The sequence below is a fragment of the Otolemur garnettii genome, unplaced genomic scaffold (assembly GCF_000181295.1).
Source record: "Otolemur garnettii isolate 467f Iridium unplaced genomic scaffold, OtoGar3 scaffold00172, whole genome shotgun sequence".
Lineage (NCBI taxonomy): Eukaryota > Metazoa > Chordata > Mammalia > Primates > Galagidae > Otolemur > Otolemur garnettii.
Window position 1 is genome coordinate 588,224 of NW_003852567.1, and position 14,231 is coordinate 602,454.

At 48.1% G+C, this 14,231-nt stretch overlaps 2 protein-coding genes across 3 annotated transcripts in view; one reads left to right on the forward strand and one right to left on the reverse strand.

Annotated features, from left to right (window-relative positions):
* The window catches only part of CREB3 (cAMP responsive element binding protein 3), a 4,843-nt gene extending 3,141 nt beyond the window's left edge, over positions 1-1,702 (reverse strand). Inside the window, 6 exon segments of the mRNA XM_003800304.3 lie at positions 982-992; positions 995-1,070; positions 1,178-1,245; positions 1,321-1,358; positions 1,360-1,466; positions 1,560-1,702. Of these exon segments, the coding sequence (XP_003800352.2) occupies positions 982-992; positions 995-1,070; positions 1,178-1,245; positions 1,321-1,358; positions 1,360-1,466; positions 1,560-1,688 (429 nt within the window). The 5' untranslated portion in view covers positions 1,689-1,702.
* Positions 1,703-2,090: 388 nt separating this feature from the next.
* Positions 2,091-14,231, forward strand: part of TLN1 (talin 1) — a 36,176-nt gene continuing 24,035 nt past the window's right edge. The window contains exons 1-13 of one of the 2 annotated variants that reach the window (XM_003800235.2): positions 2,091-2,397; positions 8,652-8,814; positions 9,036-9,133; positions 9,386-9,515; positions 9,627-9,779; positions 10,039-10,181; positions 10,290-10,417; positions 11,144-11,204; positions 11,843-11,947; positions 12,274-12,429; positions 13,343-13,444; positions 13,609-13,685; positions 13,897-14,077. In XM_003800235.2, the coding sequence (XP_003800283.1) occupies positions 8,685-8,814; positions 9,036-9,133; positions 9,386-9,515; positions 9,627-9,779; positions 10,039-10,181; positions 10,290-10,417; positions 11,144-11,204; positions 11,843-11,947; positions 12,274-12,429; positions 13,343-13,444; positions 13,609-13,685; positions 13,897-14,077 (1,464 nt within the window). In that variant the 5' untranslated portion in view covers positions 2,091-2,397; positions 8,652-8,684. The remainder of the gene's footprint in view (positions 2,398-8,651; positions 8,815-9,035; positions 9,134-9,385; positions 9,516-9,626; positions 9,780-10,038; positions 10,182-10,289; positions 10,418-11,143; positions 11,205-11,842; positions 11,948-12,273; positions 12,430-13,342; positions 13,445-13,608; positions 13,686-13,896; positions 14,078-14,231) is intronic. The other variant, XM_012811672.2, reaches the window with a different exon arrangement.

Genomic DNA, 14,231 nt, shown 5'->3' on the forward strand with positions numbered 1-14,231 from the left:
CACTGCTCACAGCAACCTCCAACTCCTGGGCTCAAGTGAGTCTCCTGCCTCCACCTCCCAAGTAGCTGGGACCACAGGTGCCTGCCACAACACCCGGCTATTTTTTGGTTGCAGCCATTATTGTTGTTTGGTGGGTCTGGGCTGAATTTGAACCCACCACCTTAGGCGTATGTGGCTGGTGCCTTAGCCACATGAGCCACAGGCGCCGAGCCATAGTCACTGACTTCTAAAAGCAATACCTCTATTGCCACAAGCTTCCAAATCCCATTCACTTTCCTAGTAGCCATATTCACAACTGCTGACTCATCTTGGACATTTAACAGATTAAAATTCCTGTAATCTTAGCTGGACATCGTGGCAGGCACCTGTAGTCCCAGCTACTCAGGAGGCTGAGGCAAGAGAAATTGCTTAAGCCCAAGAGTTTGAGGTTGCTGTGAGCTGTGACCCCACAGCACTTTACCGATGGTGACATAGTGAGACTCTGTCTCTAAAAAAAAATTCCTGTAATCTTTCTGTCAATTGATTTCATCATAGTATTGAAATACTTTGTGAAGTTGCCACTCCTTGCTTGAAGCTTAAATCTCAGGATTTTGCATTTATTCTTGTTGCACTGTTTAGTCCAGCCTTGTTGAGTTTTCTAAAATAATTCAACCATTCAGCAAGAGGTGGATTATCATGAAGCCAATGAAGTATCAGGGCCCATCATTTGCACAGTCCTTTCTCAGGCCTTATACTAATGTTGCACTGACAACTTTGAATTCATTATCCTTAAAGAGAACATCAAAATTTGTATAAGCCCAACAAAACCAGGATCCACCCTTGCATCTTGGCATATTAGCTACCTGCCCCCACTTTCTATTAGCAATGAATTTGCTAAATTTTTCACCTGTGTCCTTCAAATTATTGACATAAAATTAACAGAACTGGCCTACTTGAGACTCAATCCTTCCTCAGCCTTTGCTTCACCAACGGGAGCCGTACCTTAGTGAGAGAAGTGTCCCAGGCAGAGTAAGCCCATCATTCTCCAGCACCCTCTTTTCCTCATCTGTCATTATCTGTCTAGCAATGTTCTAGGGGTCGTAAGGCAGCAGAGTAGCAAGCGGATGTCAGAGAATGGGGAATCCTGCCCCCATCAGAGCAACCTGAGAAAAATCTTCCTGAAAATTAAGTCACATACCTGCTCCAGCGGCTCCTCCACTCGCAGTGGAATCGTCTGGGCCCCCTGCCTTCCACAGCTCCCGCTGCCTGCAAAAGGAAGGTATGAATAGCCCGGCTCATGAACCCATTCCTTTCCACGAACTTTGCTTATTTCAGAACCACCTAGATCCGTGGAGTCATGTTCGTGTGGGCGGGAGTACGTGATCATGGTGGACAGGGCAGGGGCTGGAAAAGCTGAGGACGTTCAACGATGCTGGGGGACTCAGCAGCGAGCTCAGCAAATCCTCTACGTCCCCGTCGCTCGGCCCCTGAACAGGGTTCAAATCAACAGGCCTTGACTTATCACCATCCCCAGCCTCATGGACGTCGCACGCCCCCCACCAATCAGAACCCCCACCCACCTCAGAAAGCCGCAAGTCCTAGGGCAGTGGCGCCTCCACAGTCACGGTCCACAAGTCTCGGCTTTCCTCTAGCAGGAAGTCCAGTGTGCCCTGGTCATCGGGGTCCAACGCCAGCTCCATTTGGGACATTTACGGACAGGATGGACAGAAGTACAAGGTTTACCCCTCCGCCCGACTCCTAGCGCCGAGGCCCAGGCACGACCCTCAGTCCCATAGTCCGGCTCCCCCACCTGTCACTGCCCCTCTTCCGCCAGGCTTCCCCTCTGAGGGCCAGGGTCGCTCTCAAGTCGGACCTGCCTCCCAGACTCAATGCTCCACAGCTTCCAACGCAACAAAAGGGACGCACCCGACCCCACAGCATTTTGGGACCTGCAGTTCCCTCCGACTCGGAAGTGGCTTTGGGGCCAGGCCACGTCCTGGGGCCTATGCAAATATAAGGGACGTCCCCGCTGCCTCCTCACAACCTGGGGGCGGGGATTCAGGGGAGCCGGCTCCGCCTTCGCCTCAAGCCAGAAAAAGCAAGAATTAAAGAGTCTAAAAGGGAACTCGGGCGGTGTTCGGGCGTCGTCTCCGGATTGTGCCGCACCCTCGCTTCCTGCCGGGGAGGAGCTGCCGATCTTCGGCTGGCTCCCGAGCATCGAGAGCGGAGGCCAGAGTAGCTTCCTGCCGTGCCCGAGACCATAGAGTGTGGGCCCAGGGCGCCGCCCGCGGTGGGGGACGTTCCAGGGACGGAAGTGGCCGAAAGAGTGTCGAGGGAGGGCGAGGCCGGAGCCCGGGAGAGACCCGAGAAGAAGCGGGTTAGCGGGCCGGCGGGCGGGCACGGAGCCGGGCAGCGAAGGTAGGCCGGGCCGGGTGGAGCTCGAGCCCCCGGGTGGGGCCGCGGGCCCGGCCAGGGCGACGGGCTGGGCCCCCAACTGTCCTCAGTGCCCTGCTCGGGTCCTGTTAGAGAGGTCAGCATCCAGTGTGCCTCGACTTGGGCTCCGAGTGAAGTAGGGCGTCTTGCTGGTGATAGGCCCTTCCCGGGAGCAGTCTTCTGCCTGGCATAGGTTTGGGGGAGGGTGAGGAGTGGTGTGCCGGTGAGGCGCAGGGCGGGGATGTGCTTTGGTGTTAGGTGATAGCGGGCGTGTGGGTAGTAGGAAAACTTTGGGTGGGTTTGGAATTAGGTGGGGTTGAGTTAGGACTCGGGGGGTCGCTTTAGGAGTTGTAAAGCGGATTTGAGAGTTATTAGTGAGTCAGGTTCGTTTTGTGAGGGTAAGGTTTAGATTAAGGTCGTTTTGTTTTCTGGGATGGCCAGCATACGTCAAAATTAGAGTTCAGGGTCAGGTTAAGGATCAACAACAGGAATTAGGTTAAAAGCCTGTTTTAGGGATTAAAGAATGTTGGCATGGTCGGTATTCAAGATGAATAGTGAAAGAGTGAGGTAGGGATAAAGTTACAAATGAACTTTAGGCTTAGGGTTCAGCATTTAAGGGTTAAAGTCAGGGAATTTGGTGCTAAAGGTAAAACTTAGGGATCAGAAATTGGATATGGGTCTCTGCTAGGAAATGGATGAGTGTCAAAGCCAGTAGTAGGAATCCAGAAACAAATTAAGTCAGGATTAATGTTAGGAATTAGGAGTAACTCTAGGGGTTGTGTTTGAGTTCAGCATAGCTGACTTTGAGCAGGTAAAATTTGAGAGGTTGGCAGTTAGCTAAATTTTGTTTTGTGGGAGGTCTCTGTGTAGTCAGATGACTAATTTCAGGCCAGGGTTCTCAACTTCAGCTAGAATTGCAGGCAGCTAGAATTCCAGCTTTTTATTTCACTAAGCCTGAGGGTTTTGCTATATGGCCACACTAAGAAGGCAGGGATTGTAGACTCTGTTGTTTATGAAATGTGAGGTGAGGAATGGACCGTAACACAAGAGATGTGCGTGGCCTGGTCATAAGTGGGGGACTGCTTAGGGAAAAGGAGACTGGTGAGTAAGTGGAAAGCTAACCAAGGAAACACTGTTAACATGGGAGCAGGGGATGACTGAATCCCCTGAAAGTTTAGCCCCACTACCTCCCACTTCCTTTATTCTCTAGATATTAAGCCTTGCTGTCCAGTTCTCTTCCCTGACTCTGCATTTCACACCCTTCCTGCCTTCCCCCTTACTGAATGTTCTGCAGCCCTTTAAGTCTTTCCTGCTGTTCATCTTCATATTACCCTATGAATATCCTCTTCATATTATCTCATTTTTGCCTCTTCCACCCCTTAATTCATACATCCTACCTTAATTTACCTTCATCCAAATCTGAGCTTTCCCACATCTTCAAATACTCTCCTACTATTTTCACCCCATTCATATATCTATATACTACTATCTGGTCTTCTGCTGAGTACCATACTACCAGCCCCTGCTATGTGCCATCCCCTAGTTCTAAACCTCTTTTAATTTCTTGATCCAGTTATAGATCCCCTTCCCCCACTCCCCAAAGAAAAGAGGAAATGAGACCCAAAGAGGAAACTGGGTCTTGCTGATCCCACGCCCAGCCAAGCCACTGACCACACCCCCATTTCACTCCCAACTTGACCCAGCCACTGACCACAGCACTATTCCCTACTCAGCCATTCACCCAGCCATTCACCTCCCTTGCCCCCACCACACCCCAATTTCAGCTTTACTTAGAGCCTGACAGTGTCCCTTCAATTCCCCATACTTAGTCCAGCCGAATTTAGCCACTGACCACTACCCACTATGGCCCTGACCTGGCCTCTGACCTCACTCCATCATTCCCTTAGTCACCATCCATATAATCACTCCTCCCCTTCCTCCAGCCTGATCCAGTGACTAGTCACATATGTATTCTTTACCACCATAGTCAGTACTATTGTTAGCCTTTTTCTATACCCTGTCTTCTCCATTCCCAGCCTGATGTAGTCACTAACCCCACCCCATCTGCTGTTGTGTGGCTACTAATCATATACCCATCCCATTTGCCCCAGAACCTAACCAAATCCCCTAAACACAGCCTCACACTCACTGTTCTCAACCCACCCTGATCCTTTCCCCCTTTCCCAATTCCTTACCTAAACTTAAACTGCCCCAGCTACTAACTGGGTACTGAGAATAGGAAACTATGGTACTAGCCTGACTTTAAGCTCTGGTCCCAGAGGTTAACAGAACAGACCGTCATCAAGTCTTGTCAGTTCTACCTCTTAAAATTTCCTCTAAATGACCATTCCAACTCTGGCTTTGTTACCTCCTTAATATGTCTACTAATACTGTGTCCTTCTGACTAATTTCCAAGGTAACTGCCAGAATGGATTTCCTAAAAGCCAATTCTGATTATGTCCCTTTTCTGCTCAAAGACTCCCTTAGCATCTGTTGCCCTGCAGTAAGTAAAATTTCTCATACTCCTCTAGTCTTCTTCTGCCTTTCCATCCTAACCCTGACTTCCCCACCACTACTCCCTTGCAGGTACCCCGTGCTTCAACCAGCCTGCCTGCTAACTTCCCTGAATGCTTCTCCACGATTTCCTGCTTCTCCACCTTTGCTTATGCTATTCTCTCTGGCTGGACTGAATGGTACCCCTGACTCATCTCCGACTGGCTGGTGTAGTGGAGAGAGCTTGGGCTTTGGAGTCAGAGAGACCTGAATTTGGATCCTGGTTTCACAACTTATTATTTGGACAAGTACTTTGAACAAGTATCTAACTTCTTTGAGCCTCAGTTTCCTAATCTGTAAAAATGGAAATGATGACACCTACCTTGCAGGGTTGTTGTAAGGATTAAATGAAATTGTGTATATGATGCAATTGACATAGAGTCAATAAATGGCAGATGACTATTATTTCTTATTATCTTTATTTTTTAAAATTCTAACTTGAAATGATATCTTTCATAGAGACTTTTTCTTCCCCCTTACCTAACATAAAGAGATCTCTCCTTTGACCACACACTGGCCCTTATCACATCCTGCCCTCTATTGTAAGTCTGTATTTAGCTTATCTCCTCATCTCAGGGACTGAGAGCCCTTTGAAGGCAAAGGCTAGGTCTCACTGATTTCGTTCCCAACCACTGAAAGTTTGGCCCAGGGCCTTGTCCACAATAAGTCCTCAAGGAATGCTTGCTGGATTGAATGGAGGGCGAATGTCTAAAGGGAGGAGAAACATTGGAGGCGGGGCAGTGAAGCATGGGGTGTTTGTGATAGAGGGGTATTTGTGGGGAAGGTGTGTTTGTGGGAAGGAGTCCCTGCAAGAAGATAGTACAGTCCTGACAGGATCTGTGTACTGGCTGTGTGATTGAGATACTGTGTTTGTAGAGATGTAAGAGGTGTTTATAGAGGTAGCTTTGTAGGAGAGAACTCTGTGCAAGGCTGAGGTGCATTTGGGGAGAATGAGTGCATATAGGTGTGGAGGCGCTGTGTTGGGAGAAGTCAGGTCTAGCCCTTCAGCTGCCCAGTCCAGCCCTAAATGAGCCTCCAGCAGCCTGAGGCCGGATATGTCAGTCTCACCCACAAACCCTCCCCCCTCCCAGCGGTTGCAAACTCAGAGGCCAAATTTGGTAACAAGACTGAGTGTTACTCCCCCAACCCTCTTACATTGGGACTGTCTTTAGCTTTCTCTCTCCTTTTCCTCTCTAACTCCCTTTCTGCAGTTCCCTTTGTGGGTATCTGCTCTATGTAGTATATTCTTAAAGTACCCCAAATTCCTTAGCCCAGTACACTTACATTCCATTCCTTGCTGGGATTTGACCTCCTGTCCTCTATTCCCCCCCCTCCAATTGCCCAACTACTCTGGAATGCATCTCAGGAATGTATTGAGGGAGGAGTTCCCTGGGAGAGGGACATGGAGGGGTGTCACTGTTCCATAAAACATGAGGAAAGGGGAGCAAAGTTCTGAGGCCAGAGCAGGAACTGGATCTCGGCTACCCACATTTCCAGGGGCCTTGTTCTTTGCTACCACTAGCCCCCAATTCACTGATCAGTTCCTTGCCTCCCATCACCCTCTCACAGCTATGTGGACATCCTCTCAGGACCAGCTTGGAAGTAAGGGAGGAGGCATGACTCAACTCCCTTATCGGGGTCTCACCAAAGACTTCCGTGCTTGAGGAATAAGGGGGTGTCCATATGTCCGGAGGAAATGGGGAGAGACATCCAATTTCAGCTTAAGGTGAAGGGTCCTTTCAGTCCTGCTGTCAGCTCTTTGGACTCTTCCAGCCTCTTTGGCCCTCCGGCCATCATTCTTTCGTGGTTGGCAACCCCACGGTCAGGTCTGTTCAGCTGTTGGAAGAAATGTTTCAGTAATGGGGAGGGGACAAAGCTTACTGAAGAAACTGGGAGGGTCCTCTCTTGTTTGGGAGTAAAGATAGAGAACGAGCTGTAGTTCTTCTCTTTTGAGGCTGTATACTATTTCTAAGGTCAGCAGTGGTCTATCAGCCACAGGATACACCTTTCCCCCGTCAGCCTCTTGTCTTCTGTTTCTACATAGATTTTCAGTTCCCCCCACACCATCTCTCCTAACCTCTTCACCCTGCACCCCTTCTTAACTTCTTTGCTTCTCAAATGCTTCAGTATCCTAATACCCCCGCCCCCGCCTTTGTTTACCAACATTTCTCCAGTGTCTCTTACTCCCTTGGGGCTTGCAGTTTGCCAGGAGGAGAATGGGTAGCCTGGGTTTGCTCATTCTATTAATTAAGAGGCATCCAGTCCCTGGACCACATTGGGGCACATCATCAGCTGCTGGGTAGAATTGTCCCTTTGCAGACTATTCACCACCTGCTGCCACCACTGGCTCCTCCAGCCCACAGAAGAGTGGTACCTGGAGGGTGAAGGAGGCAGGGTAGAACTAATGCCTGAAAATGCTGTCGGGGGAAGCAGCTGAGTTGGAGGGCAGAGTTTGAGACAGACTTGCTAAAAAGGAGCAAGCATGGGAGGAGTTGTAGTGAGGACTGAGTAGTGAGTTGGTGACTTTGAAGGAACAAAGGTGAGTTAGAAGGACTGGCCTCTTTCTCTGACCTGCCTTGAAACTTTTTCTTCTCCTCCCAGAGTCTATTTCCCCTTCTATAAAATTGAAGCATTAACTAGAAAACTTCTGTGATCCCTAAAAACTAGAAAATCAATTCTAGCTTGACTACCAGGGAAGCCAGATGTGGGGCTAGGCTGCTTTGGAAGGCTGCCAACAACTCAGGTTAGAGCAGTGGTTCTCAACCTTCCTCATGCTGCAGCCCTTTAATATAGTTCCTGTGGGTCACAACTGACAGGTTGAGAACTGCTGACTTAGAGGAAAGCTAGGGCAAGAGTGCACCTGGGTGGCTTGAACAGCCAATATTTGGTCTCCCTGCCAGCCTAGTCTTGTTTGCAGGCTTCAAGAATCCTTGGGAGTTATCTAATAATGTCTTCGTTTTGCAGAGAAGGAGGCTGAAGCTATGACAGGGAGGGTCACTGGATGAGTCAGGGCAGAGCTCTGAAAATCCCAGAGGGAAGAACCAGCAAGACACAGTAGGAGAAAAAGAGAGAAAATTACTGAACCAGGCAAAGAAGAGAACAAGGCAGGGACAGGGCTAGGAAAGGAAGTGAGCAGGGACAAGGAGCAAAAGAGACACTTGGAAGAATGAAGGGAGGTACAAATTCCAGTGCTGAGGGCAGGGTGGCATCCTCAGGTAACCCTGAATTTCAGGCCTGCTATTGTACCTTGTACACTTGCCTCTCACTCACATATTCAGAGGTGTCCAACCTGAGGACCCACTGTGTGCTGGTTTTGTGAGGACTTTTTTTGCTTATCTGTGGTGTCAGATATCACAAAAAGTATACATGCACTTTTTTTGCTTTTTACTGACGAGCTTTTCTTAGTGTTTGGATATTTAATATATGGTCCGGGACAATTAGTATTCTAATGTACGGCAGAGGAAAAAAGTTGGACACCTTATAAATGGTCAGAACTGGTCCTTTGATGTAAATAATCTTTCACTCTTAAAAATTCTTAAGACAAAAACAACCTTATTACTATCTGCTTTGGTGAGTCCCTTTCTAAGCACCCCTCCCTGCTTAGAGGGTCTCCACTATCTGGAAGGAGCTCTTCTTTTCCAGTGACAGTGTATTCTATATTCTAATGCCCTGATGACATGGGTCAGGTATAGCCAGGAGAGAGAGGAGAAGCTGCCATCATGGTTGCACTTTCGCTAAAGATCAGCATTGGGAATGTGGTGAAGACTATGCAATTTGAGCCGTCTACCATGGTGTATGACGCCTGCCGAATCATTCGGGAGCGGATCCCAGAGGCCCTGGCTGGCCCTCGTGAGTCTCACTACCTGGGTGGCTGGTGCGGGAGTCTTTACTCTCTTCTCCTTCCCATGTTCTCATCTTTAAGGGATTACCCCTCCATCTCCTATGGCTCCTCACCCGTGGGTCTATGCCCTATGATTCCCTCCTTCCCCTTTATGCCCAAGGTCTTGAGAGAAATAGTAAGGGTACAGCTGTTAAACTTCATAAGTCTAAAGTTATCCATCTTCTTTTAGCCAGTGACTTTGGGCTGTTTCTGTCAGATGATGACCCTAAAAAGGGTATTTGGCTGGAGGCTGGGAAAGCTTTGGATTACTACATGCTCCGAAATGGGGTGAGTATTACAAGGACCACCAGTATCAGCTTCCATCGGCTTCCCCTGGTTTCCCCCATTCAACCCCTATTTTCAGCACCTATATATATGGTCTCTTCCCCTCCCCCTGCTGTCTTTCCCTTATAGGCGGTCATAATCTGAATGAACCACCATACTCTTCCTTTAAATAATCCATTTCTCCTCTGACCATGCAAAAATGAAATAATACCCCTGCCTTAAAGCCGGCCCTATCTCCTTTTCCTGTCCCAATAGGACACTATGGAGTACAAGAAGAAACAGAGACCCCTAAAGATCCGTATGCTAGATGGCACTGTGAAGACTGTCATGGTAGATGACTCCAAGACTGTCACTGACATGCTCATGACCATCTGTGCCCGCATTGGTAAGGGGTCTCAGGAGGGCTGAGGGCCTGGGCCAAAGGCTTCTACTTTGCCAGAAGACGTGGATACAGTGCTTGGGAAGCTACCAACTTCCTCCCCACCCCCACACCCAGGCATCACCAACCATGACGAATATTCACTGGTCCGAGAGCTGATGGAGGAAAAAAAGGAGGAGGTGACAGGAACCTTACGAAAAGACAAGACACTGCTGCGAGATGAGAAGAAGATGGAAAAACTAAAGCAGAAACTACATACAGATGATGAGTGTAAGAACTGGGAAAAAGAGGGCTTTGGAAACTGGCCAGGTGGAAAGAGCAACCATTTGTGCATTATTTATTCAGTATCTGCTTTTGCCAGGTACTGTTTATACCCTGGGGATACATCTGTAATAAAACAAAGTCCTGTGCTCTTGGACTTATATTTTAGTGAGGGGAGGTAGGAGATGAAGAAATAAACAACAACTCAGAGACCAGCCAGCACAGGGATCATGGGGGTTTAGCACTGAGGGGACTGTCTCTGTCCCAGTGAACTGGCTGGACCACGGCCGGACACTGAGGGAACAGGGTGTGGAGGAGCATGAGACGCTGCTGCTGCGGAGGAAATTCTTCTATTCAGACCAGAATGTGGACTCCCGGGACCCTGTACAGCTGAACCTTCTTTATGTACAGGTATGCAGAGGACTTGGCTGGTGTGGGGCAGGTGACGGGGCAAAAGGACAGTGGAAGATATCCCTGTACCCACACACAACATTTGCCTCCTTTCCCTACGCTCTCCAGGCACGAGATGACATCCTGAATGGCTCCCACCCTGTCTCCTTTGACAAAGCCTGTGAGTTTGCTGGCTTCCAGTGCCAGATCCAGTTTGGGCCCCACAATGAGCAGAAGCACAAGGCTGGCTTCCTTGAGTGAGTCTCCCACATCCATACCCTACCAGAGCCCAGGACTCCCTGACATTGTGACCCCAGCAGGCCTGCCTCCATCCCAGGCCTTCTCCCCCTAATCCTCTTTATCAGGTACCTGGGTCTGCCTTATGCAGGTACTCATTTAGTTGCTGTCATCCATTTGTCTCCTCTCTGTATCCATGTGGGATATGAATGTAGTTCAGTATCTCTACCCCCTTGCCCCTGAAGCAAGCATATAACTTATTTTTGAGATTCTCTGAAGAATTTTGGTGCAGTAGCCACAGGGAAACAAGGCAAAATTATCCTGGATATGAACCATTAATTAGGCTTAAAAGTCTCACAAGTCTCACTCACTGATGTTTGTCAGAATGCGTAGAGTTCAGTGTGGCTTTCCGAGCTTCCTCAGTGCATGTCATCCTTCTAGGAAGCTCTTTCTCCTCTTGGTTCACTGAAATAGAGCTCTTGACCCTCTTTGCCTCAGGGCCTAATCCTCCAACTTCAAGTTGCCTCAGTCCCTTTCCCTGCAGCAAGAAACAGGTCACATTCAAGAGCTGATACTAAGTCACCTCTGCTTCAGAAGACAATCCTAACTCTATTCCCTCATTGTCTTCCTTCTCCCCAAAGATGACATGGTCCTAAACATTTCCTCACACCCCTAGGCCCACAGTTCATGGCCCACTTGTCCCCAATGCTGCCCACTACATGCTGACCCTCCCTTTTCTGGTATAGCCTGAAGGACTTCCTGCCCAAGGAGTATGTGAAGCAGAAGGGAGAGCGTAAGATCTTCCAGGTGAATGGGGGCAGGGGAGAGTGTCTGGGATGACCTGGGAGCTTTGCTGCTTAATCCTACTGACTAAGTGGACCCCTGCCTCCTCCCCATCTCCCTTACCCTGCTTTTTCTCACCAAGCTATCCTCCCACCTCTCTTGTGCCAAGAAAGCAAAAAACTTGGGCTTTTAGTCTCAGCTCCATCACTGCTTTTCCTGTGGAATTCAATCCAATGTTATTTTTTTTTCTTTACCTCTAATGTGGGATGACAGTACCTACCCTGTATAGGACTAATAGAATGACATAAGGTAGTATATCTGAAATTACTGTGAAAGTATAGTTTTTTCCCTGATGTAAGGTGTTACCTCCATTCATTGAATACTCAGTCCAAAGATATTATCACTGACCTTCTACTTCTGAACTATCTGTTCATGTGTCCAGAATGTCTGGAAGTTCCTAACTAGATCCCTTGAATCATCACTTCTGCATATCCCTGATCAGCCCCCATCCCATTGCCCTCTCATTTCTCATGTCTTGCACTCCTGAACCTTTCTTTACCTGTGTCCCCATAGTACTCATTATAGTTAATACCTCATCTTACTCTTTAGCTATGATCTTATTCCCATATTTTGCTAAATTCTTCCCCATTTCTTGCTTTAAGGCACACAAGAATTGTGGGCAGATGAGTGAGATCGAGGCCAAGGTCCGCTACGTGAAACTAGCCCGTTCCCTCAAGACTTATGGCGTCTCCTTTTTCCTGGTGAAGGTGGGTTACCTTCTCCCTACCCTCCTTATTTCCCACTCTTACTCTTTTCTATCTTTTTGAAAGTCTCTGACCCTGTTACATTTCTACCATTCCTAAGAGTCTCATTCTCTACCCTGCTCTAACTCTGTGCAAATCTGCCTGTTGTCAGTCTTCTGCCACCACCTCCCTTCCTACCTTTTGATTTCTGTTTTCCTGGATCGATCTGTGGGCATCCTAGTTTAGTCCTTGTGGCCGCTAGCATCCCTGTGTAGTCAAGAACTGATCTGATTGTTAGCTTCTTGTTTGACCTCTGACTTGTGACACCAGGACCAACCTCTGCCTCACAGGAAAAAATGAAAGGGAAGAACAAGCTAGTTCCCAGACTTTTGGGCATCACCAAGGAGTGTGTGATGCGAGTAGATGAGAAAACAAAGGAGGTGATCCAGGAATGGAACCTCACCAACATCAAACGCTGGGCTGCCTCTCCCAAGAGCTTCACCCTGGTGAGTCTGGGGCTGCCAACTGGAAGGTGTTTTGGGATTTTCAGAGAAGGGACAGCTGCAGAGGTCTTTCTCCTCCCTGGGCAAGAGTACACTGAACAGGACTCTAGAAAAAAAGAACTTTGGAACTATTGTAGAAATGGGAAGGTTAGAGTAGATGGAGAAACTTCCTCCTAGAGAGTGAGTGATTCTTAGTAAAAGAGATAATGGACTTACTTTTAAAAGTCAACAACACAAGCATAGCCAGCAAGCTGACATCACAGGTGGCACAATCACAGCTCACTGCAGCCTGGGTCAAGTGATCCTCCTGCCTTGAGAGACACATGCCTCTCAAGTAGCTGGGACTACAGGTACACACCACCACACCCAGCTAGTTTTTCCATTTCATGGGAATTCTTGGGAAGAAAAAAGAAAAAGATGATAGAAAAACATATCTCCCTCTTGCATAATATAGCATATTATAACCACTAAACAATAGTTTTTTCCCTCTGGCTTTATATACGTATTTCGGGATTATGAATTGAAAATTGATATCAACTGTATAAAATTCCCCAATGACAGAAATAGAAATTAGAATAAATGGTATTTTTTTATTTTGTATATTGGTGCCAACCTTCAAGTGTGATGATTTAAACATTATGTCCTTCCAATTTTATCACCATGGGAAAAGTAAAAGAAATTTCCCAAATGACATGTATTTGAAACTGTAGCATAAAGGCCCTTCCTCAGAAATAAAATACTTCCTACTATAAGGAAGAAATTAAAGAAGTAGGCAGTTAAAGAAAAATGGTTATCTTCCTAAGAGCTGTTGGCATGGGAAGGCACTCTCATCAGCTTGACCTTGGGCCTCTGTCTTACCCATTTCCATTCTGAGGAGACTCAGGCTTTCCTGCTAAGTCCCCACCTGTCACCCTAGGATTTCGGGGATTACCAAGATGGCTACTATTCAGTACAGACAACTGAAGGGGAACAGATTGCACAGCTCATTGCTGGCTACATTGATATCATCCTAAAGAAGGTGAGCTTCCTCCTTACCATCCCTTACCCTCTCCCCAAGCCAGGCATTTAGAAATGGGCACTCAGGTTCTGGAAAATGGCTGGTGGTAGAAAGAAAAGACCATCTTTTCCTTACCTGCCTCTTCTTTAACTGCCCCAACTCTCATTCTTTTTTCCTTCCTGCAGAAAAAAAGCAAGGATCATTTTGGGCTCGAAGGAGACGAGGAATCTACTATGTTGGAGGACTCAGTGTCCCCTAAAAAGTATGAAAGGAGTTGGGTTGGCTTCATACCTTGGGGGAAGGGAAAGCGAGGCTGGACTCCAAGGACTGCTAGAGGGTGGGGAATCCTCAGGATAGTTCTTGAACTTGTTGCAGGCTATTAATGAGACCTCACATACTATAACGGTAGTGTGACTGCGTCGGAGGGGGAGAGATGAGTCCACTGAATGCTCCACCATCTGCCCCCACTCTAGGTCAACGGTCCTTCAGCAGCAGTATAACCGGGTAGGGAAAGTGGAGCATGGCTCTGTGGCCCTGCCTGCCATCATGCGCTCTGGAGCCTCTGGTCCTGAGAATTTCCAGGTGGGCAGCATGCCCCCTGCCCAGCAGCAGATCACCAGTGGCCAGATGCACCGAGGACACATGCCTCCTTTGGTAAGAGTGTCCCCACTTAGCATAGTGCCTAGGCCCTCCACCCACCCTCAGCAGGGCCTAGCCTGGAGTTAGGCAGTCTTCTACCATGTTCCTATTTGTATTCCTGCCCCTAGGAATCTGATTCTGATTTTACCTTCTCTTTCCTCTAAATGTT